The following is a 21,986-nucleotide window of genomic DNA, read 5'->3' on the forward strand; positions in this document are numbered from 1 at the left end:
AGCCGGGATGGTAAGCCGTGCAGCAGCGGCGCAGCTTGGTTGGTGCTACCAAGCAGATGATAAGTGGCTGTGAGGGACCAGTCACATGGAGGGTGAGACCTTCCCAATCAGGGGTCACAGTTGTGAGGCATCCTCCCAAAGCTTCTGGCTGCAGTTGTGCAAACATACCAGATGTCCGAGTTGAACGAGAATGACATGTGAAATACATTGAATATCAAAATCCCAAGTCTATGAATGGAATGACACAGGCCGGGAGAAGTGGGTTGGTTGAGTTCGGCCACGTCTTTAACAAATATTTAATGCATACTGCACATTTATAACTCTATTGTCTGCAAATCATCCACCATAATCTGGACCACAGGCTCACAACACCCATGTACAATCACAACTTTGGCTTCAGTCCCCCCATGGTGCCGTCTTTCCTCCTGTTGGCCTCGGGCCCCACGCTCTTGACCAGCGCCACAAAGTCGTCGTCCATCATGGCCTTGGTCCGCTCGTCTGTGCCTTCGGCCCACCGCCTGTACTCGTCGTCCTCCTTCTTCCACCGCTCCCACTCCCCACGGAGGAACTCGGCCGCGCCCTTGGCCACGGCCTGCGGCTTCTCCATGGCCACCAGGTGGCCCGTCCCGCTGACCACGAGCTCCTTGACCCTGCCGGCCCTCGCCCCGCCGCTGCCGCCCACCCCGTAGCCCGTCGTCTCCATCTTCTCCCGCCGCGTCGCGGGCGTGCACACCGTGCTGTCCTCGCCCGCCACCCACAGCACCCCGGGCCGCACCTCGGGCAGCCTCTTGGCCGTGATGGGCGTTGGTGGCTGGTAGAAGGGGAAGTTGGGGTAGTTGTCGATGTCCTCGGTCGCGTCGGGGATGAGGCTCTTGTCCATTGTCTTGGCCCCCGTCGCCGGGTCTCGCGGGCCCTGGTGCGTGGGGCGGTAGTACGTCAGGCACTCCATGTGCTTGGTCGTCGTCAGCGTCACCTCGCCGCCCCTGGCGTCCCGGTGCAGCGCCGTGGGGCAGTCGCGGAGCCCATACTGGATCATGCGGTCCACCGCCCGCGGGTCCCACGTCGAGTAGAACTTGTTCTTGCGGATCCCGCGCTCGGCTTCGGCACGGCTGGGCCACACGTCCCTGCGGCCCGACGAGGCGCGCAGGGTGCCGAAGCCATAGAGCGGCCCCAGCCCGTGCTCGCGGGTCAGCACCGGGTCGATCATGACGAGGGCACTGAAGAGTCGCGGGTGCATGAGGCTGACGTTGGTGATGATGTTGCCGCCGAACGAGTGGCCCACGCCCACCAGAGGCCGGGGCATCTGGGCCCGGAAGACGTTGGTCAGGTGCAGCAGATCGCGTGCGTGGTCCATCCACGACGGATCGTTGCCCAGCCGGCCCTCGTTGAGAACCCCACTCGTGCCCTGCCAGGCAATGTCTGCCATCCAGATGGCACGGATATTTAAGCCCTGCTGGCGGACGGCATTGAGCAGGTCCTCCCACAGGGGCTCATACAGCTCCTGTGTTGGTAGATACGGTGTCAGTCTATCTGGTGACAGGTCTGATACATGAGATGTGGGTACGTGAGTGAGTTATATATATCCTCACCTTTACGAAGCCATTGGCGTGAGATGCGATCAAGGTTATGTCTCCTGGCTTCGGATTTCGGTTGTCCTTCGGGATGTACTGTTTTACCGCCAGCTGGAGCACTTCCTCTTGTGAGTGTGCAGTTGCTCGAGGATATTCCCGGATATGTTGGCCGTCCACGACATGCTCCTTGATGTCGAACACGGTTGACATTGCGACGTCTCTCTGCTGATTTGGTTATGGCTGTAAGTGTAAGAGATCGGCGCAGCCTCACTCAGTGTCGTCTTGATCTCTGAACGACCCGTGGGCTTCTATCTTGTCTTTTATGACGTGTCTAAATCGCAGATCTCTGCATATATAATTAAGCTCACAACAAGTTGAAGGGTGTGCTTAAGATAAAGCAAAGGTATCCGCACAGGCTAAGTTGACAATGGGATGCATTGTTCATGTCCTCGGTACTTTGGTACCATGCCGGCAAGCGGTCGCTACGAGCCGTTTACCTCGGCGCGATCAAACCCCACGGGGAGGGAGAGGAGAGCCCCGGCTATGGGCATGTGCCCCCCCCCTCCACCTGACAGGTTCCCCCCCCTTCTGTTGTTCGGCCGAGGGTTTTCAAAACCCTTTCCAGGAACGTACCCCGGGAGCACCGGGAGATGATTCCAGGGGTCGCAGCTTGGAGCGGCAGCTGCCGTCTCAGACAAAGCCCATGACATCACCCCCTGAGCTGCCCAATCCGCCCCGAGAATTGGAACCACAAAGCCTAATATAGTCCGAGGCACGCGAACGAGATTGGACGCAATGAAACCCTCTGCTGCCACGAGCGGACGGCCGGGCAGCTCACTTCTGGCCGATCCACACCCACAATGGGGACCTGTACTCGAACATTAGACCTCCTTTAAATAATACGAAGTGCAATATCACCACGGCTTGTATCACCGTCACGGCTCTCTGCTGATGCTGATGCTGCTCCTCGGCCTTTTGCGGTGTGATTGACCAGCATCAAGACGCCTCGCTCAATATATATGCTGTGACCATTCCAGGAAGCTCAGTCGCCATGAACAAGATGAACACGGCCACCGTTGGGCTGGCCGTAACGCCCACCGTGCTCTCGACATTCGTATCACATGTATGTTAGGTGGGAGGAAACGGGCAATGGACGAGGGGACATCCGGGCGAGGGGACAAGCATGAAACGATCTTGCCGACTAACGTGGCTGACCTGGACAGTTCCTCAACCGCAAGCCTCTACACCAACGGCCGACGGCCCACCTCTCCTACGACGAGGGCCTGCACCTCATCCGCTCGTTCCTACAATACGTCTCCCACCACACGGTCGAGGAGCTTCAGGCCTTCACGGCCCAATGGGTCCCGCACCCCCAGTGGATCAAGGTCGACCAGGTCACCGTCCCTCCCGAACAGCTCGAGCACGCCGCCCGGCTCCTCGAGGCCCAGCTGGGGCCGGAAGGCGTCCGGAAGATCGGGGGGAGCAAGTGGTGGCAATGGCGGAAACCCGACCCCGGCACGCTGCAGGCTGAATGGATAGAGATGCGGTCCGATTACAACCAGCGCAAGAAGAACAAGGACGCCGGCAGGCGTGTCATGCTGTATGTTCACGGCGGCGCCTACTTCTTCGGAAGTGTCGACATGCACCGCTACCAGATGCAACGCCACGCCAGGAAGCTCAAGGCGAGGATCTTCGCCCCCGACTACAGGCTGTCTCCTCAGTTCCCTTTCCCCTGCGGCTTGCAGGACTGCCTGGCCGCTTACCTGTATCTTCTCACAGTGCAGGAGCCCGACACAATTGTGCTGGCGGGCGATTCTGCGGGCGGCGGCATGGTGCTGTCCATGCTGGTCACCTTGAGGGACCAGGGGCTGCCGCTCCCTGCTGGTGCCGTGCTGATGAGTCCTTGGGTCGATCTCACACATTCCTTCCCGTCCGTGGCCGGCGACGCTCCCTTCGACTATATACCGCAGTCTGGTTTTCACCACAAGCCATCAGCTGCGTGGCCACCTCCTGATGATGACGAATTGAAAGAACTGAAGAGGCTGGCTTTGCTGGAAAAACAGAAGAAGCAATGTATGTGTGCGAATCTCGAGCCGATGGGTGATGGCTGACTGACTTCGAAACAAGCTTCGACAAAAGGAAAGGACCCGGGATCGGAAGAGACTACGCCATCCAGTGCCGATATTGCCGAGGCATCCGGTACACATCTGTCTCTTGTTATGGATGGTAAGACGGTGGAGATTAAGGAACAAATCCAGGTGAGCCTGCCTTGAAGAGCACGGTGATGATGGCGTCTAACATGCTGCAGATGTACACAACTAACGAGCTCCTGTCGCATCCCCTCGTTAGCCCCATTATGCAGGCAAGTCTTGGAGGCCTGCCTCCGCTTCTTGTTATGGTCGGGGGCGGAGAGATTCTCCGAGATGAGCAGATATATCTAGCTCACAAGTGTGCCAATCCGTCCAAATATCCACCGCCCGAGTCGGCATTGGATGATAAAGGTCGTGAGCAGATCAAACATTACAAGCCGACGGATGTGCAGCTTCAAGTCTGGGATGACCTATGTCACGTCGCACCGACCCTCAGTTTCACCAGGCCAGCAAAGTACATGTACCGTTCTGTGTCCCAGTTCAGCGCTTGGGCACTGGCGAGAGCACAAAAGCGTGATATTGAGATCCTGGATGACGACGATATTTCGGTCATATCTACCTCTAGCTCAGCCTCAGATAAGGAAGAGGTCACAAAGGTACTATATTCCACTTTTCTTGGGTTACCGTGGCCATCGTTCACAACTGACATATCATCTATCAGCGAGATGAGGAAGCCGCCATGCAGGAGTCTAAAGGTCAGGTTGGCAAGGCCGGCGATGTTCTGCCACCATTCAAAAACCACATGATACGGCAGCGAGTGACACGGCACGGCGTTATTTTCCCACTGGCCCCAGCATCTGAGCTCCCAGGTTGCACGATGCCCAGGGAGCTTGTTGGTGTAGTGAAAGAAGAGACTGTGAGGAAGTGGATGAAGCAGAAGAGCGAATGGGACCGCCGTTATGCATCGACCAAGAAGAAGGTCCACAAGAAGTTTGTGCAAGACTTGGCCGTTGGGTATGAGGGTTTCGGCGAAGGAGAGCTCCCACCCCCCAGTGCGCTCGCAGGCAGAAGGAAGAAGGGCGACAAGGAGGTCACGGGTGTGGCCAAGCGCGCCAAGAGTATGGGTCTGGCTATGTGGTCTGGCTGGGGATCGAAGCATGACAAGATGACCATGGACCGGGAGAGGGAGGCAGAGAAAGACGGTCCCGACGGAATTGAGTTCACGGCCGCAACTGCTGCGGAAGGCGAGGGAGCTCGGTCGTTTGCGGATATCGAAAGACAGGGCACCGCGGCGCCGAACTCGGCGCCAGGGAGCCCGCGAAGCCGTTCGAGGAGGGTGACAGTGCGGGATGAAAGACAAACAGAAGGAGCGGACGACGTCGACGAGAACACGAGCGTTGCGGAGCTGCTGGCCAACAGGGGAGAGAAGGAGGCTAACAACCCGGTTCCCGTTCTGCTCACACCGGAATACACACCAGAAGTTGGGATTGGCTCGACGGGGAAGCGCCCTTATGTGGACGGCATAGCAGTGCCGTTCAGCATCAAGAAGGAGGCAGACACGGCGAGCATGATGACGCTGACGAGCTACATGACGACGGGCGGAGGCCCCGCGTCGCCCAGGATCTCGTCCTCTCGGCCCATGACGCCCAACACGCTGGCGGACAGGACGAGCAAGGACCTGAGCGTGCTGGAGAAGCGCAACTCGAGTGTCAACGGCGACCATGACGAACACGCCGGGAAGGACGTCGTGCCTACTCACATCGACGGCGCCACACCCGCCACCCAGGCGCCAGCCATGGAGCGGCCGCCGCTGGAGACCTTCACCACTGCCGCGGAGGAGCTTCCGAAGGCGAAGGGGCCGTATAGCCCTAGTGATGTAGATTGACATTGACGCCAGGCTGGTGTGTGTTTTGGGAAATGTTGAAGTGGTGATTGAGATAGCATATATATGAATAAATGCTATATAAACCCAAGTAAGATGGCGAGTCCGTTGCAAGGAAGTGGAAGGTCTTACAAGATATCTGAAACTGGGAAAGCCTGGCGGTTCATGTTACCATGCCCGCTCTCCATCATTGGACAGATGTTTATATTAAAACTCAATGACGATTCTGTGCATAGACATCTTTCAAAGTGGCATTTGATTGATTCAATGTTTATTAGCGAGACTATCTTATTATGACCATAAGATGGATCTTCCCATTGTATAATTATCGCCGCATGAAACGCTTTCAGCAATCGCAACAGCTGTTCTCAGGGTCCACGCGGACATCAGCATTCACCCAAGGGTTGTCTTCACCAGTCCCAGCAGTCAAGATCATGCTGCCGCCTTTCTCAGGGCATTCTTGATAGACCTGAAAAAGATGCCAGGAAGATTAGTTATTGCTTCATCCACAAGGATGAAGGGTACTGGTGGTATGGGGAAGGAAGATATCCATGTGTAGGGGGGTTCTCAAGACACCGCGCAGGCAATTGGAGACATCACCACAAGCTGCGTGGTTGACCAACTGCAACCGCCACCGTTTCTTGCCACACATAAGTCACGCGTAAACAAACCCGACTCACCTTCTTCAGGAGATCACGGCAGGTCCCCTGGGAAAGCAGCCAGGGGTCCAACCCCCCCTCGCTGTCGATGTGCCGAATCGAGACGTAAAAGCTGTGCCCGGCCACATTCTCGCATATCCTGATGGTCTCATGCTTTGGGTACTCGCCCGCGAGCTTTTTCGGGGAGCAGACGCGCCCGATTGCTTCAGTTATCACCGGCTCAGTCCCGACGTCTATCCACTTCTGGCCACTTTCGTAGCAGTACTTCCCCAGGGCGGTACCCGCGAGGAGGGGTAGGACGTGCTTCAACTGCATTTTATGTAGCTTTTAATTGTTGAGTCGAGTAAGGCGTTACCTGTATCCTGTAGGCATATGGTTTCTGATTTCTGTTCGTTCCAAACCTCCGTCTGATTCCTCATCCGGAACTGGACCTAGATAAGTAGAGTTGACACAAAGAGCACCTACTTGGAACATCTAAGTCGTACTGTGGAGACTCTATTGTTCATTTAGAGCCTGAAAAGGCCACGAAGAGACTCCGTGCCGCACCGAAGCCAGACTTTCCTTCTCTTTGTCCGCTAGCCAACACGGACCACAGGACACATATAGAGCCCGCCACATATTACTAACACCCTGCACATGATTTGTATACTTGCTATCCTATAGAAGCCCAGATACGGTTAGACAAAATGGGCTCAAAAATTAAATTACAGCCCTGGAAAATTATAATTGTTACCACAGGAATCTGTCCACGAATTCCACGAAATTAGAGAGAGCATCCAATAAACACTAACGGCAGGTATAGATACAGGCTTCTTGAAAGAGATTCAATTCAAATCTGATGAATCGACTTGATACATGTGTAGTCACCAAAATTTTGACTGACAGCAAATTGTTATCACTATCAAGGTTAAGCTTCACTTAGAATTGTGTGCGCTTTCCCATGGAGGCAGCCAGTATCATGAGGTGAAGGGTCTTCTGAATTCGGAAGTCTTAATCCATGAACTCACCTAGTTTCACTTCTATTCCATATACATCCTAAGCTATATATACCTTTATATGATAGTAAATACTTAAAATCTAGTTCTCTTTTTAAAAAAGAAGTATAAATTTATATAATCTTAACTTTATATTATTTATATATATATTAAAAGTAAAACTATTAATATAAGTATAGTTATATAAATAGCTTCTTTAAAGCTTATAAAGATTATTCTTTTAAAGATAAAAAAAAAGTTTTTAAAAAAGAGGTACTAATAGAAATTAAACTAAAAGCCTTAAAATTATAGTAAATAACAATAACACTTCACCCTCACACACTTACTATACTCACTCACTCTAGTAGTATACTACTATTTAAATTAATATTAGTTAGCTAGCTAATTAAAAGGTTTAATTAGTTATATAAAGAATTAAAAGAAGTAATTTTAACTAATTAAAAGCTTTAAAAAAAGTTTTAACTTAAATTAAAAGTATTTTTATTATATATATATTAAAGAGATAAAATTATTAAAAATCTAAACTTATATCCTTAATTCTTTAATTAATAAAAGGTTAAAAACATATAAATAAAACCATTAAATCCGTTAAAATTCAGGCTATATTTTAATACTATCTTCTTAACAAACTAAATATTTAATATTTTTCAGTATAAATTTCTAAATTTTTATTACTTTTTAATTTTCAAGAAGTTACAGGACCTAGGACTATTCTAAAAGAATAGTATATTAAAACTTAGAATGTAATAAAGGAGGGGCTATAGTGTAAAGGTTATAAAGACAACTACACCTTAGAGTGACCCCCACATCATTGATTTGATCATCGATTCATTAAGTAGTAGTGGTGCTGGCTGGTTGGTTGATTAAGTTATGGGGTGCTAAACTGAGGTTATATAGAGCACTGAGGTCGTTGAGTCGCTGACTAAGCAAAACCAGTCGGTCCCCCGGTCGTCTGCCACAGATGGATAGGTAGTTGAACAAAAAAATAAGATAGCCGAAGCTTCTCTAACTCAGAATGGGGCTGCAATGGCCTCGGATATGTGTGGGTAGACAGCCTTGGCACTACTTGTGCTCGTCGTTGAATCATCCTCGAACGACGCATCATGACATCTGGAATATCGTTACCTAGGTATAGACCAAGGTCGCAAGGCCAACAACCCCTAGTTCGTGGCCGATGCCTATGCCCACCCAGTCCCCGGCGCTGGGCGATCCGCTGCTCGCGTTACATAAAATAGTGCTACTTATTTAGGAAAAGTCAGAACTGCCCCTCTCCTCGGCAAATATCCAGCCGTTGACATGCTCAAGTGGATGGCTAAAACCGAAGTAGTCGTATTTGCCCTGAGTGTAGTGGGAGCCATTCCGTGCGTTCCTTAATTGTTTAATATGTGAGAGTGACCCCGGAAGCTATAGTCTCTGAGCTGGATTCAGGCGATCTGTAGATCCCAGAGGCGGACGCTGTTGACGGCATCGTCTGAAAAGAGTCGAACGCAAGACCCGTGGGACTCAAGGAAACATTCACATGAAAAGATTCTTAACAAGAGAGTCATTCTCACTGCTCCACGACAGATAAGTCTCACGGCCTGTGGAGTGGTAAAGCCCTTGGGAAGCTGGGCTGACATATATTCTCTAACTCGATGAACCAACGGCCCCTGGTCATATGTCTCAAGCGTTCGCCGGGAGATTCATGGATCGACAGTGAGCATCAGACCCTTTTGGGTTCAACGTGCATTTCCGGTTACACCAGCGCCCCCCAAATGCAGTCAGCTACATTCCTCACGAGCACTTACTCGTGTAAGGTTTTCCTCCCGCGGGGGTACAAAGATTTCGTAATTAAGCCGTTGATGAATCGCAAAAAGATACGAATGATTGTGGGGCAGCGACAGTGAGATGATGGGTAGCCACGAATAACAAACATCAGGCTAGATAATCGGTGCAAGTCAACTGGTCGTTGCCTGAATCAGGTTGGTGAAGCAAGTACTACAAACACAGTAGAAGACCTGCCCAAGCATGAATACGCAACTGCTTACGCCCCCGTCACCAAAATGCCATTTACCACAGGCTTAGTGTGTTATAGCTTTTTAATCATGTCAAGGACTCTGAGAACAAAAGGTTGGTGCTGTTGAGCAGATTAGACAGCCTTACAAGATTTCTTACAATGACGCGAGCATGATGTTGAGGTGTGTGATTTTGCAGGAATATTATTGTAAGATATGGAATTTCGAATATTTATTCACGTCTGTGAGGCCAGTGGGAAATGAATCCATCATGATCCAAGGTGGGTGAGATCAAAGGAAGTACGGATATTGACACAGTCCGATCAGTTGAAGCCACAAGAGCCACCCGAAAAGGACGGGAAGGATGCGGCGGCAGGTGAAAGTTACGGCCACGTGAGAATTGAATCAAGTAGACGAAGCAGGCTGGTGGCTTCGAGGACTTCAGGATGTGAACAGGGGCAAAGGCAAATCGCACCAGGGTACGTCTTAATTGCTCTTTGGGGGTGGGGGTGGCATCGGGACTGATAGGTCGTATAGAAGGACTAATATGTACTCAGGTAATATCAACATTGTTCAAGAGACGGCAGGGAGGAACTGGAAAGATTGGACATCTCTGTCATTGTACATGACCAGAAACATTTTGCCAGGCCCTTTCTTCTACTACTATCCTGTGGTCTGTAAAAACAATAAATATACCGTAATTTATTAATCCAATAGATCTCGTGCACTTGTTTCAAGGTGGTCATCGATTGTTCGTTGAGATATATAGGTCTAGGAGTCATGGTGGAGTAATGTCGGATTTGTTCTGCCCGTAATTCGAGTGGCATTACGGCGTGGTTGAGATTAAGAACAAGCGGCCCAGGATTGGTCGGACGGAGGACTTTTCCACACATCTCCGCATGTAATCAAAGACACATATCTGTGAACCTGAACCGGAATTTGAGTCAAATACCCGGCTGATGGCGGCTTCTAGCCAATGTGTCACGACAGGCTGGAGCTGTCTCGCAACATGCTGAACAAACCGCTGCCAAATTAACGGAAAAAGTCGCGTCCAAAACGATGTCAACAATATTACCACGTCCCACCAAGTCTACCAGAACTTGAATGAAAAGGTTTTCATAAACTGGAGATATATGAGATGGGGAGGCTAGGAGGGCCTAGATCAAAAGCTTCCCAACCCGCACTTGAGATCGACGCGTATTGCATCTCGTCTCAAGACCGGACAAAGCAGCAAATTTGCGAGGATGAGATCGAAAATCCTTCATCTGGCGGGCCTCGCGACCCTTCTTGGGCGGACTTGCGCACTAAAACTCGCTTCGTCTCTACAAGTGATCGAATACACACCCCAACCATATGCGATCAAGAATTTCTACAAAGGGCAAGCGTCGATTGCCAGCGGTGGCGTGGCCAGCTTGCCATCGGACAAGACCGTGGATCTCGGCACCAACGCGGAATACCAGGGACTGATCCAGTATGGAACACACAAGAACCTCCGCATGATTTACACGATCGTAGACGTCCCGTACCGGATCGTGGCGAACAAGGCAGCCGGCATCAGCACGCTGGCGGACCTGAGGGGAAAGCGGATCGGAACCACACCAGGCACCTCGGCGAATTACTTTGTCAAGAAGCTGCTGAACTCGGCCGGTCTGAAGGATTCGGAGTACACGGTGGTCTCGGGAAACCTGTGCATGAAGGCGCCGTGCGGCTCGGGGACTTTCCCGGCGCAGATCCAAGCCAAGACGATCGACGCCTTCGGGATATGGGAGCCGTCGCCGGAGCTGGGCGGACAGGCACTGGGCGACAACGCCGTCTTCTTCCAGAACGCGACCGTCTTCCGCGAGATATATTCTCTCTTCACCACGACCGAGAAGCTCAACGACCCTGCGTCGCGCAAGGCCATCGTCGAGTTCATCCGGGCCTTGGACCAGGCTATCGACGTCTTCAAGAACGCGCCCGCGGAGGTGTACCAGTTTGTGGCCCAGTCGATGTCCATGGACACTGCGACGGTGCAGGCCGTTTGGCCGGTACACAAGTGGGCCGGTACGCTGGGCGCGGACATGGACAGCAACCTGATTGATTACATGGTGGAGGAGGACGTTTATGTTGCCTCGCAGAACCGACGGCAGCCCATGACAAGGGATGTCATCGCGCAGTTCGTCGACACCAGCGTTATTACGGATGCCCGGAATACTTCATACCTTACGACATAGTTGAGAAAATTTGTTGTGTGGCAGTGATTTGGGAAACGGAGACGCGGGCTCGAGCAGCAATTCATAGGAAAAAGGCACCCTGCACACACAGAGACGAAAGCCTTGGTCAAAACCCGTGGGACCTAATTTATCAAACTTCTTCTTGACATCAAGTCGGAATACCAGAGGCATGAAATTGGTTTCATGACACGGTGTCTGAGTATTTTTGTTTTCCCAACCCTCACCTCTTCAAGTGTGAGCACCTGATCATGTAACTAAGGTCACTCAATGGGTCTTGACAAATAATTAGTTCAAAGTCTTCGAGATCTCGAGCGTATTGGTGGACAAGAAATACGAGTATAAATGGAAAACAGCACAGGGCATGTTGATGGATACTTCATCAGTAGTCCCAAGACAGAAATCCGTAGGGATAAGCAACAGGGCTGAGAGTTACGAGACGATCTCCAGGCATTCTGTCACGAAAAGTACCAATTCTCCAGCAGTCGCCCATCAGATTTGTTCTCTCAGGAGTCCCAGATTTCAGCCAAATCTCATTATCTCGTGTGTTTCACACTGAAGGCTCTGTGGGTAAACACTTGACCCTATGTCAGTAATTGTTTGAGCGCATTGTACCTTGCAACGATGTGTGCTGGTATCACGTGTGAGCGCCGGTTGGAAGATGATTCAAGAACGAGAAATCCAGCTCCGGTGCGCCCTCTCTTGAGACACATAAGAGGTAGATTTAGAAGTATGGATTATACTTGATGGGATTGGCGAGATGCGCCACGAGCGGCAACTCCGAAGAATCCTAAGACCTTCTAAGTTTGTGGAGGATCCAATAATAGTACCGCAGAGGAAGCCGCTAAAGTACCCATCAGCTTACAGTCCACTTCCAAGGTTGGTAAGGCCATAGCCAATGTTGGCAACCGTATTTGGCTTATGAACTCCATCCTGGCGTAACGTGGTTTTCCGGAAAATTTACGAACACGCACGCACCCATGTCGCGTCGTCAGTGTTAGTGCGGCGGAGGATAGCCGAAGACTGGCCAAATGACACATTCCGATGGTGAAGTTCTCTCGGACTAATCAAGCCCGAGATATGAAGCACGTTCATCGCAACAAAAATATCTAGAGCCGATGGCAGAAACCGCCAAGACGCTCTTTCAAAACAGCTGGCGCTGCCGCAAGAGCACTCTGTTCTTGATCTCAGACTACTTCCACGGCGGTGAAGGCTTGCTCCATGCATGTGCAGTCCTACTCGTGGTAGTCATGAGAAGACTTGGCATCCTGGCAATCCGATTGAGACTTCTGTGTCGAGGACTCCTCTTGAAGGCTTCATGTGGTAGTGTCTGGTATAGGCATGCAAAGTCACGAAGCCTAGTGGCTCCGGATCGGCCGCTGGTCTTCGCATTGCATTGCTACATGAATACATATAGGAAAGAGTTTAATGCGAACCCTTGTTGATTTGTAACGTTCAGCAGCTCGCCTCCCGTATAAGCTTCCACCCATTTCCGTGACGTACCGCCACCTCCCTCCTCATCCGAACTGTGGTTGCCATTGTGGCCTCTCTTTTTCACTTGTTGAAAAGAGACCAAATTTTCGAGGCCGTTAACCAGGCAATCGACCGATGCCCTGTCGTTCTTGGGAGGTCTTGGCGGCCAATTGTTTCTCCCTCCGTGATAACCGTTGTCACATGGGTAGGTTGGGGCAGTGTCGTCGGACTTCCCACTCGTTGGAACACTTGTTGGAACATTAAGCCTTCAATTTGAGGACCACCAGAACCAGATCCCCGTGTCAGTGCCCAAGTGTCTCTGATCAGGCATTCTGAGAGATGGAGAGACCATACCAACCATCCTGGGAGGATGGGTGTTTGATCAGTGACAGCAGAGTTGCCAAGACAGATAGAAGTAGGTGAGATTGCTTGTAGGAGACGGCTGCCAGCGATGACCGGCAGTCATAGAGCTCTTTCCTTCAAGCAGAGCATATGTCTTCCAGGACTGTTTGGGATACTACTGCCCATGCAACATGCAAAACAAGTGATCATATCATTGTACAGCTGCAGTCCTGGAGGGAGCTACAAACTGGATCAGCCCAGCGAGAGTTCAGCCAGCAGCTGACGTGTGAAGTGGCCGTCTGATTATTGATCAAGTAAGTCTCTGAAGACTTGAGTTGTGAATGGCCCAACAACAATTCTTATGCCGTTTGCTGAAAACAAGAGCCTGGCCTAGTAGAAACAGCATCACAAACAAAATGTGCCTTTGAGGGTGGTCTGAATTAGGGAGAGGCCGGAGCATCCCGGGACTTTAATTTCCACCCAGGCCCGGGCCTTCCACGGCCCATCCTCGGCAAGAGTTGCCTTTGTCTGTTGGTCTTTGCTCTTGGGATTGCACTCTTTTCTCATCCTCCTTGTTCTTGAGGATCACAAGCAGTCACAGATGAGTTGATGGGATTATTCCTGTCACTGGATGCAATGACACATGGGAGTGTGCGGGTGTATTTGATGTGGAACAAACATGTCAGTCAGTTAATGCTGGGCGGCGATCAGGGGCGGGGACCTGGGGACCTTTTGGCGGGTCAAAAGTTCCCGGCCCCCATCTGACAGCGGCTGCACAGGCTGACAGGGGCAGCACTGCAGCAGGCATATTGAGCGTGGCAATGTTGTAAGTGGGATCTGCTGAACCTTGGGGGGGCTCTAGACCCTCCCGGGACGTCCCAAGACGTGCCTGTAATGCTCAACCTTCGCACTAAGACTTGTTTGCCGGGCGCCAGCAGAGCATCTGGTCTTTTGAAACTTTTCCTATTCTCCTTTCTCTTGTCGGGCCTGTGGACGCTGGTTCTGGCCGCTTTGATTTCCTTGCAACACAAGCCTGCACCCCTCCCTTTGCAGCTGCCAGACTGTGCCGCACCAATACATCCATCCAACAAGTAAACGAGAGGTCACCAACTCTTGCAATAGCCAAGTGCATCTGAATAGCGTTTGGAAGGCTCCTCGTTTGTTTGGTGCACTGCCCTCTCTCCCCCCCTCCGTGTCCACAGGCAGGTTGAGCTCAGGTTGTTTATCCGGATGTGAGCGACAGCAACGACCAAAACCACGACACTCGGGTCCGGATTCTACAGTACCTCCTTCTACATTTTACTTTGGCTGCCCTGCCGAGGTCTCTTCCCTCTTCCCTCAACCTCAACAACACTTCAGCTTCATCAAAGCGAGGTCAATCCAACACACCTCCTCTCTCACACCCTCCATCAACCCTGTTTTCTTTCCTCCACAATTGTTCCTCTACCCATTTCTCTATCAGCCTTCTCCTTCCACACCCACTTCCTTTGTGACCGCCCATCGTTGCCATCAGGTGAGGTCAGACAACGTCAACATGGGCAGCCTCAAGCCCAAGACGGGCGTTTCCCAGAATTCGCGCCCCCGTCCAGTCAGGCAGACCAAGCAGCCTGTCGCCACCGTGTCTGAGGTGGACGGAGTCGACGACAAGTACGACGTGGATGACCTCGACCTTCAGGAGGATATCGAGCACGGCGTTGCCCACCCCGTCAGCGCAATGGCCGAGCTAGAGGAACGCGTCAACGACCTAGACAACGTCTGGGAGTCCGAGTCCCTGCTTGGCGACATGCTTGAGGGCCTTTCTGATGAGAATGTAACTAACGGTGAGCATTCACTCTCGTCGTTTTATCCCCAGACAAGGATATTTTCCAACCCCTTTTCAGAGACACTGACTTTTCTCTCTTCGTCTGCCAAGACCCCGAGTTCTGCACTCCAGAGGAGGCGGTTAGTTACCGCCAACTCCTTCGCACCTTGGGTCCCGAAGAGCTCATCAACCGCACAATCAACGCCGGCCTCATCACTGCCAAGAAGCTTCTAAGTGCGTTTGATGTGCGCCCGCCTAACCTTGAGGGCGCCTCCGACTCCATCTACTTTGACCTGTTGATACTTGCCTTCAGCCGTGAGCTCTCCAAGAGGGCCAAGCTGCAGCAGTACAACTCTGTCGATGATGCTGTTGCCCTTCTCAAGAAGTCAAAGAACATCATCGTCCTGACCGGCGCTGGCATTTCTACCTCGCTGGGCATTCCAGACTTCCGTTCCAAGGGCACCGGTCTTTACTCCAAGCTGGAGCACCTCGGCCTGAACGACCCCCAGGAAGTATTTGACATCGCCCTCTTCAAGTCAGATCCGAGCGTGTTCTTCTCCGTGGCGCGAGATATCATGGTCGAGACTGAGCGCTACTCGCCCACCCACGCCTTCATCGCCCTGCTTCAGCAGCAGGGCAAACTACTCACCAACTACTCTCAAAATATCGACAATCTTGAGTCAAAGGCAGGCATCGACCCGAGCAAGCTTATCCAATGGTTAGTCACCCTCTTCGCTGACTCACTTGCGTGCATATATAACCCATACACATCCCCCGTGCCGCAGTCCTCATCTCACCTAGTCAGCTGCTGACCGAGAGCACGCAGTCACGGCTCCTTCGCAACTGCAACCTGCTTCACCTGCTACCACCAGGTTCCAGGTGACGACATCCTGCCTGACATCAAGGCCGGCAAGATCCCGCGATGCCCGAAGTGCGGCATACCGCGCCGCGGCACCAAGAACAGCCGCAAGCGTAAGCTCGCTAAGGACGGCACGAGCGGCCGCCCGCGACGCCGCCCGGGAGACTATGACAGCGCGAGTGATTCGGAATATGACATGCCGTCCAAGGGCGGCATCATGAAGCCGGACATCACCTTCTTTGGCGAGGCGCTCCCTGATGAGTTCTCGAGCCGCCTGGTCGACCACGACCGCGACAAGACGGACCTCGTCGTTGTCATCGGCACCAGCCTCAAGGTTGCCCCCGTCAGCGAGCTTGTGCCGTTCCTTCACCCGCACATCCCACAGATCTACATCAGCCGCACGCCAGTCAACCACCATAACTTCGACATCGACCTCCTTGGCGACTGTGATGTCGTCGTCGCCGAGCTGTGCCGCCGCGCCGGCTGGGAGCTGAAGCACGAGATGGTCCCGGAGGACCAGGTCGTCGAGGTTGTCACCGAGTCCGGCTGGAAGAGCAGGCATATCTTCGTCGAGAAGCGACCTGCCGGCAACGGCAACGACAACGGTGACAACGATGTCGCCAGTCCTTCTGGTGGAGAGCCAGCGACGGAGTCAGCGACGGTGGCGGCGAGTGAAAACAATACTGAATCTGCTGTCGCAACACCGCGAAGCGGCGATGACGACAACGCTGAGAAGCCATCGCGGCCGCGGAGGGGTGGCAGGACCGCCCTGCCCAACAGCAAGACACCCAGCGGCCTCGCCACTCCGGAGGGACCCAGTCTCGCCAACAGGGCCCGCAAGGCCCGCAACACAGACGATGACGACGCTGACTACAAGGACAACTGAGTAGGCCTGCAGATCTCTTTTCGAGGCCACTGAGCACTGGAAAGGGATGCACCACTCCCCAAAACAAGGTTCACGTCTAGAAACGATGCTAGCGGGCGCCTTTTGTGTCTGGCCGTCATCAAACCCGTGAGGGTTGGTTGTTCACCGGACCTACGCGGGCTTTGGCCATCACCCACTCTGTCTGTATTACAGCCATGCGGTCCATCGTCGCCTCTTTACGTACAGTACACTCCGACAGGGGTTTCAAAACTCGGTCATACAACCAACCATCTTGTTCCTGCACGCTTGACTGCAATCTGCGGCAACTTCCGACAAGAGAACTAGTTTTCACAGTGCCCTACGGAGGGGCTCATCCCACAACATTGGAATGCAGAGACGAAGCCATGTGCGGGCAACAGACGTGACGGGGATTCCAATTGCTGGATTTCCTCCTCTGATCGGGTAGAAGAGAAGAAAAGGTCACACACTCTCTCTATCACTTGGAATTTTCCCCTTGCGCTTTTTCAATGAACCTACATCATCAGGGCGTTTCAGAAAGAAGGGCCGGTTGTTTTCCATCCCAGTACACACTGAACAAAAAAAAGAGAGACGGTACATTTTTCTTCCCTTCGCGTAATCCATCACAACAAATACAGCCCAAGGCTTGATTTCTTACATGCTTTTATGCTTTTATTTTCCCTCGGTACAAATTCCACCAAAAATTTCAGGAGCACAGGCGTTCCAGGAGGGCACACATGACGGCCGCAGTAGGGAGGGTTTGCGAATGGCGCACGGGGGGGGGGGCAACAACTCGGTGGATGGCTAGGCATTTGCCTCGACCATTCTACCAGATGGTTAGGAATACAGACAGACAGGCCTAATAGAACTTTTTTGCAAGTCAAAGTATGCAAGAGCCGCAGCTCGCGATACCGCGTCCCACCACGCCAGGCTGTATGGATGGAACATGGATGGGGTCCCAAGTTTGAAATTTGACATGTAATCATTCGCTGGATCTCTGTCTCTAGTCGCGCCCCATGCTGTGTCCCAACCCCCACGGTCCAATTTCGTGGCATCGTCGCTCACTCAATCATAAAAGTATAGTATATTGGTATCCCGCCAGTAATATCCCCAAATGCGTCTATGAATCCCCCTCCCCAAGTCGTCAGGTCAAGCATCGACTACAACAAGCTCTGGTATTTATCCAAGGTACCCGTGCTCTGATTTTGTTGTTGCTGCTGCTGCTGCTGCGCCGCCATGCCGAACCCCCCCTGAGACCCCATCATGCTGTTCATGCTCAGCCCGGACGCGCCCATCGCCGGCTTGCCGGCCATGCTGCCCAGGCTGCCCATGCCGTTCATGCCGCCCATCGTGGACCCCATCGACCCCGCCGGCCGGCCAAACGAGGACTGCTGCTGTTGTGGTTGTGAAGGTGGCGGCGGCAGGCTGAACCCTGACGCGGCCGGCGTCGAGTTGCCGCTGCCGGGGGGCGGAGGCAGGGAGAATGACGACGTGGAGCGGGTCATGGACCCGACTCCTGGCCGCTGCTGGTTCATCGAGAGGGAGGCCACCGAGTTGCCCAGGCCGCTGCCATAGGTGGGTGTTTGCGCCGACATGGTGTTGCTCCTTGCCGGCTGCACCGTCGAGGGAGAGGCGGTCGCCCACGGGTTTGCCGCTGCTGCTGACCAATTTGTAGAGGTCGGCTGGGCAGGCTGCGCCGGCGGCGGGAAGGCCGACTGTGGGGCGCTGGGCTGTAAAGGTTGAGAGAACTGGGTGGTGGAAGGGGTCATTGATGGCAGGCTCGCCAGGTCCGGCGTTACCGTCCTGAATGAGCCTTGCTGGGCCTTGAAACCGCCCACCGAGCCCACTGGGTTAGATGCCCTCGTGGGACTTGGCGTGGACCAGGCGAAAGTGGCATTCTGTTTCGGGTGTGGCAGGCCCGGAGAGCTCATCGCCGACGCCGTGTCGCCCCAGCCGGCATCCATAGGATTGTTATTGTTCGAGCTCGACTTCCCCTTGACCAGTTGCTCGAAATCGTCTTCTGTTGCGCCTGTTGCTGCGTCGAATTGTGTGCCAGTTATGCCGCCAAAGGACATGAAATCGTCGGCAGGGCCAGCGGCTGCGGACCCATTCGTAACCCCAGCTAGCTCTTGCAGCTTCTTAGTTTGCTCGTCCTCTACCTTCCGGGAGAGCGTTTTGATGAGATCCATGAATGACTGAAACTGTTTGAGGTTGAGCAACGGTCCAAGACTCATGCTCCAAAGGATCGGCAGTATGTCCATGGCGATGAATTCGCAGTCCGCATAGTCACCCACAACTCTCAACACATTCAGGGCCTCAACCATGACCGCCGGCTCTTTGGTCTTGATAACCTTTATGAGGGGCACTATCTTCTCTTGCATCGTGTACTTGTCAAGGGCCGTCGAAGATGATGTTTTCTTGTGCTCGGGAAGCCCATCCAACCCGCTACTATCTGCAGTGGCCGGTGAGCCTCCACAGAGGACAACGAATGCTTGCAAGCCCCGGACTTTGATAGCCAGACTGGTTGTTTTGCTGAAGACGTGAGCTATGATAGGGAACAGCTCATTCTTGATCGTGCTAAAGTCCAAGACCGGCAACACTACAGGCAAACTTCGCAGACCGGCGTCGACCACCGAGTGAGTCGGTGCTGCTATGGCTGCGGCAACAACGGGTAACATGTCTAACATATACATCAGCTCCTGCTCTAGTACGGAGAAACGGTGCAGGTTGAGGGCGGTACATACCATCTTTGAACTCCTTGCCAGGGGTGTTATTGGCGATGGTAGAGATGTTATCCAGGACAACCATAAGCCCCGCATCTCTTGCCGCGTCCTTCTCCTCGGTGTTCTTATTGTTTGTGACAAATATTTCTTTTAGGACAGGCCGAACCTTATCGGTGAAGGCCCGCCGACCCGAAGGGAGAAGGTCGATGATCTTGAAAACATTCCCGAGTATGAGGGATAGCAGTGCCTTGTCCTTTGTCTCTTCCAGCAGCGCTGGAAGCAGCTTCTTTTCCATCACCGATTTTGGAAACGAGGGCAGGACCTTATTCAAGCCCTTCAGGAAGGACTGCTTCTCCTGGGGTGTTTTCGCCGGGAAAGATTCGATGAATCGGATGGTCGACACGAGTATGTTGTCGAAAAATTCCGTCTCTTGGAACTCTTTGGCAGTGAGACGTTGAGCTGGCCGCCTAGTGATGAGCCGAGGCAGGACATGTGCGACCAGGTCCTTGGGCAACGGCCTAGAGGACATAAAGTTGTTATTCACGGTGGGTATGGTCGAGCTGGACTGGAACAGCCTTTTGTATGTCGATAAGCTGGAGTTGCACTCCAGCGGAGACTTGTGTGGTGAATTGTAGAGGGCAACGCAGAGAAGGCCCAATGAGAACATGTCGGCGGATACATTGAGATTGTTGTCAAGGACGAAGTCTGGGGAGGTGTAGTCCAGGTCGAGCTGGACTGACCGCGGCAGTCGTGGGTCTGGGTTGAGGGTTTCGTAGAGGCTCAGAGGTTGAAACGAGGTTGGCTTGGTCGAATGCTCGGCAGGGCTGCAGAAGGATAGACCGCTAATCTTCCAGTCGGACTGGTGGAGGTCAGTATTGGAAGGACTGGGCAGGGTTGCCGGGCGTGGCCCGCACAAGACCGACCTACCTTGGCATTGATGAGGATCGCATCCGGGGTGATGTTGCCATGGACAAGGCCAGCATTCTCGTGAAGGAACTCGAGGGCCTTGCTGATCTGCAGCAAGCCCTTCTGGATTTCCAACTCGTCGATCTCGAGCTCGCGCCGCCTCCTGGTGCCGTCGGCCTCCTCGGTGACATAGCGGCTGGAGCGGCCCCCGGGACCGGCGCGTTCCTGATCATCCTTGTCCTGCAGCAGGCTGGCGAGTGAGGCAGTGACGGGCTCGGTGACGAACTGCAAGCCGCCGCCTCTTGTCTCCTCGACGGGCTCGACAAGCTCGAGCACGCTGGGATGGCGCAACTTGGCGAGTGAGGAGGCCTCCTTCTTCAACCTCTCGATGACCTCCTCGGAGACCCTCTTGAAGGCGGCGGCGCCGGAGCGACCCAGGGAGTTCCCATGGGAGTCGAGCGACTTCTTGTCAAAGATGAAGACGGAGTAGGTCTTGCCCGTGGACTTCCTCTTCGCATCGTGTATCCTCCAGGGGCCGGCCTGCGACGTTGCGCTTGGGGTTATGGAATAGTTGGCATTGATGTTTGTCTGCTGGATGGACTTCAGCGCCGAGGAGAACATTGACGACATTTTGGCGGCTGTAGGGAGTGGGAGAGGGTGCTTGTCATGTCGGCAGGGCTGGGAGGCTGATCGGCCAAAGGGTGGATCGTTGTCACATGCGTAAGACAAAGTCGAGGTCGGGAGTCGAGGTCGCAATGAGGCAGTCCCACAGTTGAATGCCCAACTTCCAGATATAGACAACGCCACCAAAACGTGGCCGGCTGCGACGAGAATAAATTAAGGGGGCAGCACACAAGAAGAACCGAAGACCCGGGAGAGACAGACAAGACAGAGAGGTCTGATTTGGTGCAAGCAAGGGAGGATGGAGGCCAAGAGACAGCCTCTCTTAACAATAATAAGCAGAGTCTCGGTCGAATAAAGTCGGTTGATTGTTGTCTTGCGCCTGGCACAATGTACAGAGTAGGTACTCCGTATGATGTACATACACTACGGCCACCTACCCACTCTCCAATGCGCCAGCCCGCCAGCCCGCCAAGGGGGGAGCTCCCTAGGGCTTACCTAAGAAGTGCGACCACGACCTGTGTCAAGCTGTGTGCTGGGCAGAACTGGCAGAGCAATGAGACGAACCACACCCCTGAAAACAGCTAGGCCCCAGGGCCCCCAACGTGTCTAGCTGCCGTCTGTAGCCGCCTGCAGCCCAAGCAGCCCTATCCAATCGGCCCTGAGCTGAATTCTCCCCTAGCTCAATTGAAAGCTCCATGCTCCATGCTCCGATGACGGCTCCGGTGAAACTTTGTGGGCACCCGGGCAGTGTGGGATGGGATTATCAGCTCAATGACTGATAACCCGAGTCGACAGACAGTCATAACCTGGACCTCTCGGCCGGCCCGCACTTTTTGCAACCTCGAGCAGACGACTATTGAGACGTATTGTCAGACACGGTGACTCTTCTCTCGTGGTCCATAAGAGCAATTGAGTCTGCCCTTCTTTGTTGTCTGTCTCTTGCCTCTGGTATTGTTTTCTTCTTTTTCCTGGCA

The 21,986-nt window shown here is 53.1% G+C and overlaps 6 protein-coding genes across 6 annotated transcripts; 3 read left to right on the forward strand and 3 right to left on the reverse strand.

Annotated features, from left to right (window-relative positions):
* Positions 1 to 343: 343 nt before the first annotated feature.
* On the reverse strand, positions 344 to 2,024 carry KVR01_012523 (uncharacterized protein). The gene is made up of 2 exons (XM_044794333.1): positions 1,590 to 2,024; positions 344 to 1,501 (listed from the first exon to the last, which is right to left on the reverse strand). The coding sequence occupies exons 1-2, from the start codon at positions 1,779 to 1,781 to the stop codon at positions 383 to 385; spliced, it is 1,311 nt and encodes a 436-aa protein (XP_044638334.1). The 5' UTR covers positions 1,782 to 2,024; the 3' UTR covers positions 344 to 382.
* A 352-nt stretch (positions 2,025 to 2,376) lies between these two features.
* On the forward strand, positions 2,377 to 5,722 carry KVR01_012653 (uncharacterized protein). The gene is made up of 5 exons (XM_044787402.1): positions 2,377 to 2,694; positions 2,795 to 3,644; positions 3,699 to 3,829; positions 3,880 to 4,317; positions 4,383 to 5,722. Exons 1-5 carry the CDS (start codon positions 2,623 to 2,625, stop codon positions 5,544 to 5,546), a joined length of 2,655 nt encoding a protein of 884 aa, XP_044638464.1. The 5' UTR covers positions 2,377 to 2,622; the 3' UTR covers positions 5,547 to 5,722.
* Positions 5,723 to 5,889: 167 nt separating this feature from the next.
* Positions 5,890 to 6,517, reverse strand: KVR01_012579 (uncharacterized protein; the record flags this gene model as incomplete). Its single annotated transcript, XM_044789407.1, has 2 exons — positions 5,890 to 6,012; positions 6,224 to 6,517. 2 exons carry the CDS (start codon positions 6,515 to 6,517, stop codon positions 5,890 to 5,892), a joined length of 417 nt encoding a protein of 138 aa, XP_044638390.1.
* Positions 6,518 to 10,435: 3,918 nt separating this feature from the next.
* KVR01_012568 (uncharacterized protein) lies at positions 10,436 to 11,404 on the forward strand (the record flags this gene model as incomplete). The annotated part of the gene is made up of 1 exon (XM_044794135.1): positions 10,436 to 11,404. One exon carries the CDS (start codon positions 10,436 to 10,438, stop codon positions 11,402 to 11,404), a length of 969 nt encoding a protein of 322 aa, XP_044638379.1.
* Positions 11,405 to 14,071: 2,667 nt separating this feature from the next.
* KVR01_012678 (uncharacterized protein) lies at positions 14,072 to 17,614 on the forward strand. Its single transcript, XM_044791927.1, has 3 exons — positions 14,072 to 15,036; positions 15,129 to 15,735; positions 15,844 to 17,614. The coding sequence occupies exons 1-3, from the start codon at positions 14,751 to 14,753 to the stop codon at positions 16,760 to 16,762; spliced, it is 1,812 nt and encodes a 603-aa protein (XP_044638489.1). The 5' UTR covers positions 14,072 to 14,750; the 3' UTR covers positions 16,763 to 17,614.
* A 108-nt stretch (positions 17,615 to 17,722) lies between these two features.
* On the reverse strand, positions 17,723 to 21,396 carry KVR01_012530 (uncharacterized protein). Its single transcript, XM_044784464.1, has 3 exons — positions 20,410 to 21,396; positions 19,504 to 20,341; positions 17,723 to 19,439 (listed from the first exon to the last, which is right to left on the reverse strand). Exons 1-3 carry the CDS (start codon positions 21,016 to 21,018, stop codon positions 17,920 to 17,922), a joined length of 2,967 nt encoding a protein of 988 aa, XP_044638341.1. The 5' UTR covers positions 21,019 to 21,396; the 3' UTR covers positions 17,723 to 17,919.
* Positions 21,397 to 21,986: the final 590 nt, after the last annotated feature.

The sequence above is a fragment of the Diaporthe batatas genome (assembly GCF_019321695.1).
Source record: "Diaporthe batatas strain CRI 302-4 chromosome Unknown Contig00020, whole genome shotgun sequence".
Taxonomy (NCBI): Eukaryota; Fungi; Ascomycota; class Sordariomycetes; order Diaporthales; family Diaporthaceae; genus Diaporthe; species Diaporthe batatas.

Coding starts and splice junctions, on each gene's coding strand:
- KVR01_012523 (XM_044794333.1), bottom strand. CDS start 1,781: ATGTCAACCGTGTTCGACATCAAGGAGCATGTCGTGGACGGCCAACAT. Junction 1,502..1,589: donor ACGCCAATGGCTTCGTAAAG/GTGAGGATATAT, acceptor CTACCAACACAG/GAGCTGTATGAGCCCCTGTG.
- KVR01_012653 (XM_044787402.1), top strand. CDS start 2,623: ATGAACAAGATGAACACGGCCACCGTTGGGCTGGCCGTAACGCCCACC. Junction 3,645..3,698: donor GGAAAAACAGAAGAAGCAAT/GTATGTGTGCGA, acceptor CTTCGAAACAAG/CTTCGACAAAAGGAAAGGAC. Junction 3,830..3,879: donor AGATTAAGGAACAAATCCAG/GTGAGCCTGCCT, acceptor AACATGCTGCAG/ATGTACACAACTAACGAGCT.
- KVR01_012678 (XM_044791927.1), top strand. CDS start 14,751: ATGGGCAGCCTCAAGCCCAAGACGGGCGTTTCCCAGAATTCGCGCCCC. Junction 15,037..15,128: donor TGATGAGAATGTAACTAACG/GTGAGCATTCAC, acceptor TCGTCTGCCAAG/ACCCCGAGTTCTGCACTCCA. Junction 15,736..15,843: donor CCGAGCAAGCTTATCCAATG/GTTAGTCACCCT, acceptor GAGAGCACGCAG/TCACGGCTCCTTCGCAACTG.
- KVR01_012530 (XM_044784464.1), bottom strand. CDS start 21,018: ATGTCGTCAATGTTCTCCTCGGCGCTGAAGTCCATCCAGCAGACAAAC. Junction 20,342..20,409: donor CGATCCTCATCAATGCCAAG/GTAGGTCGGTCT, acceptor GACCTCCACCAG/TCCGACTGGAAGATTAGCGG. Junction 19,440..19,503: donor TGGCAAGGAGTTCAAAGATG/GTATGTACCGCC, acceptor TGTATATGTTAG/ACATGTTACCCGTTGTTGCC.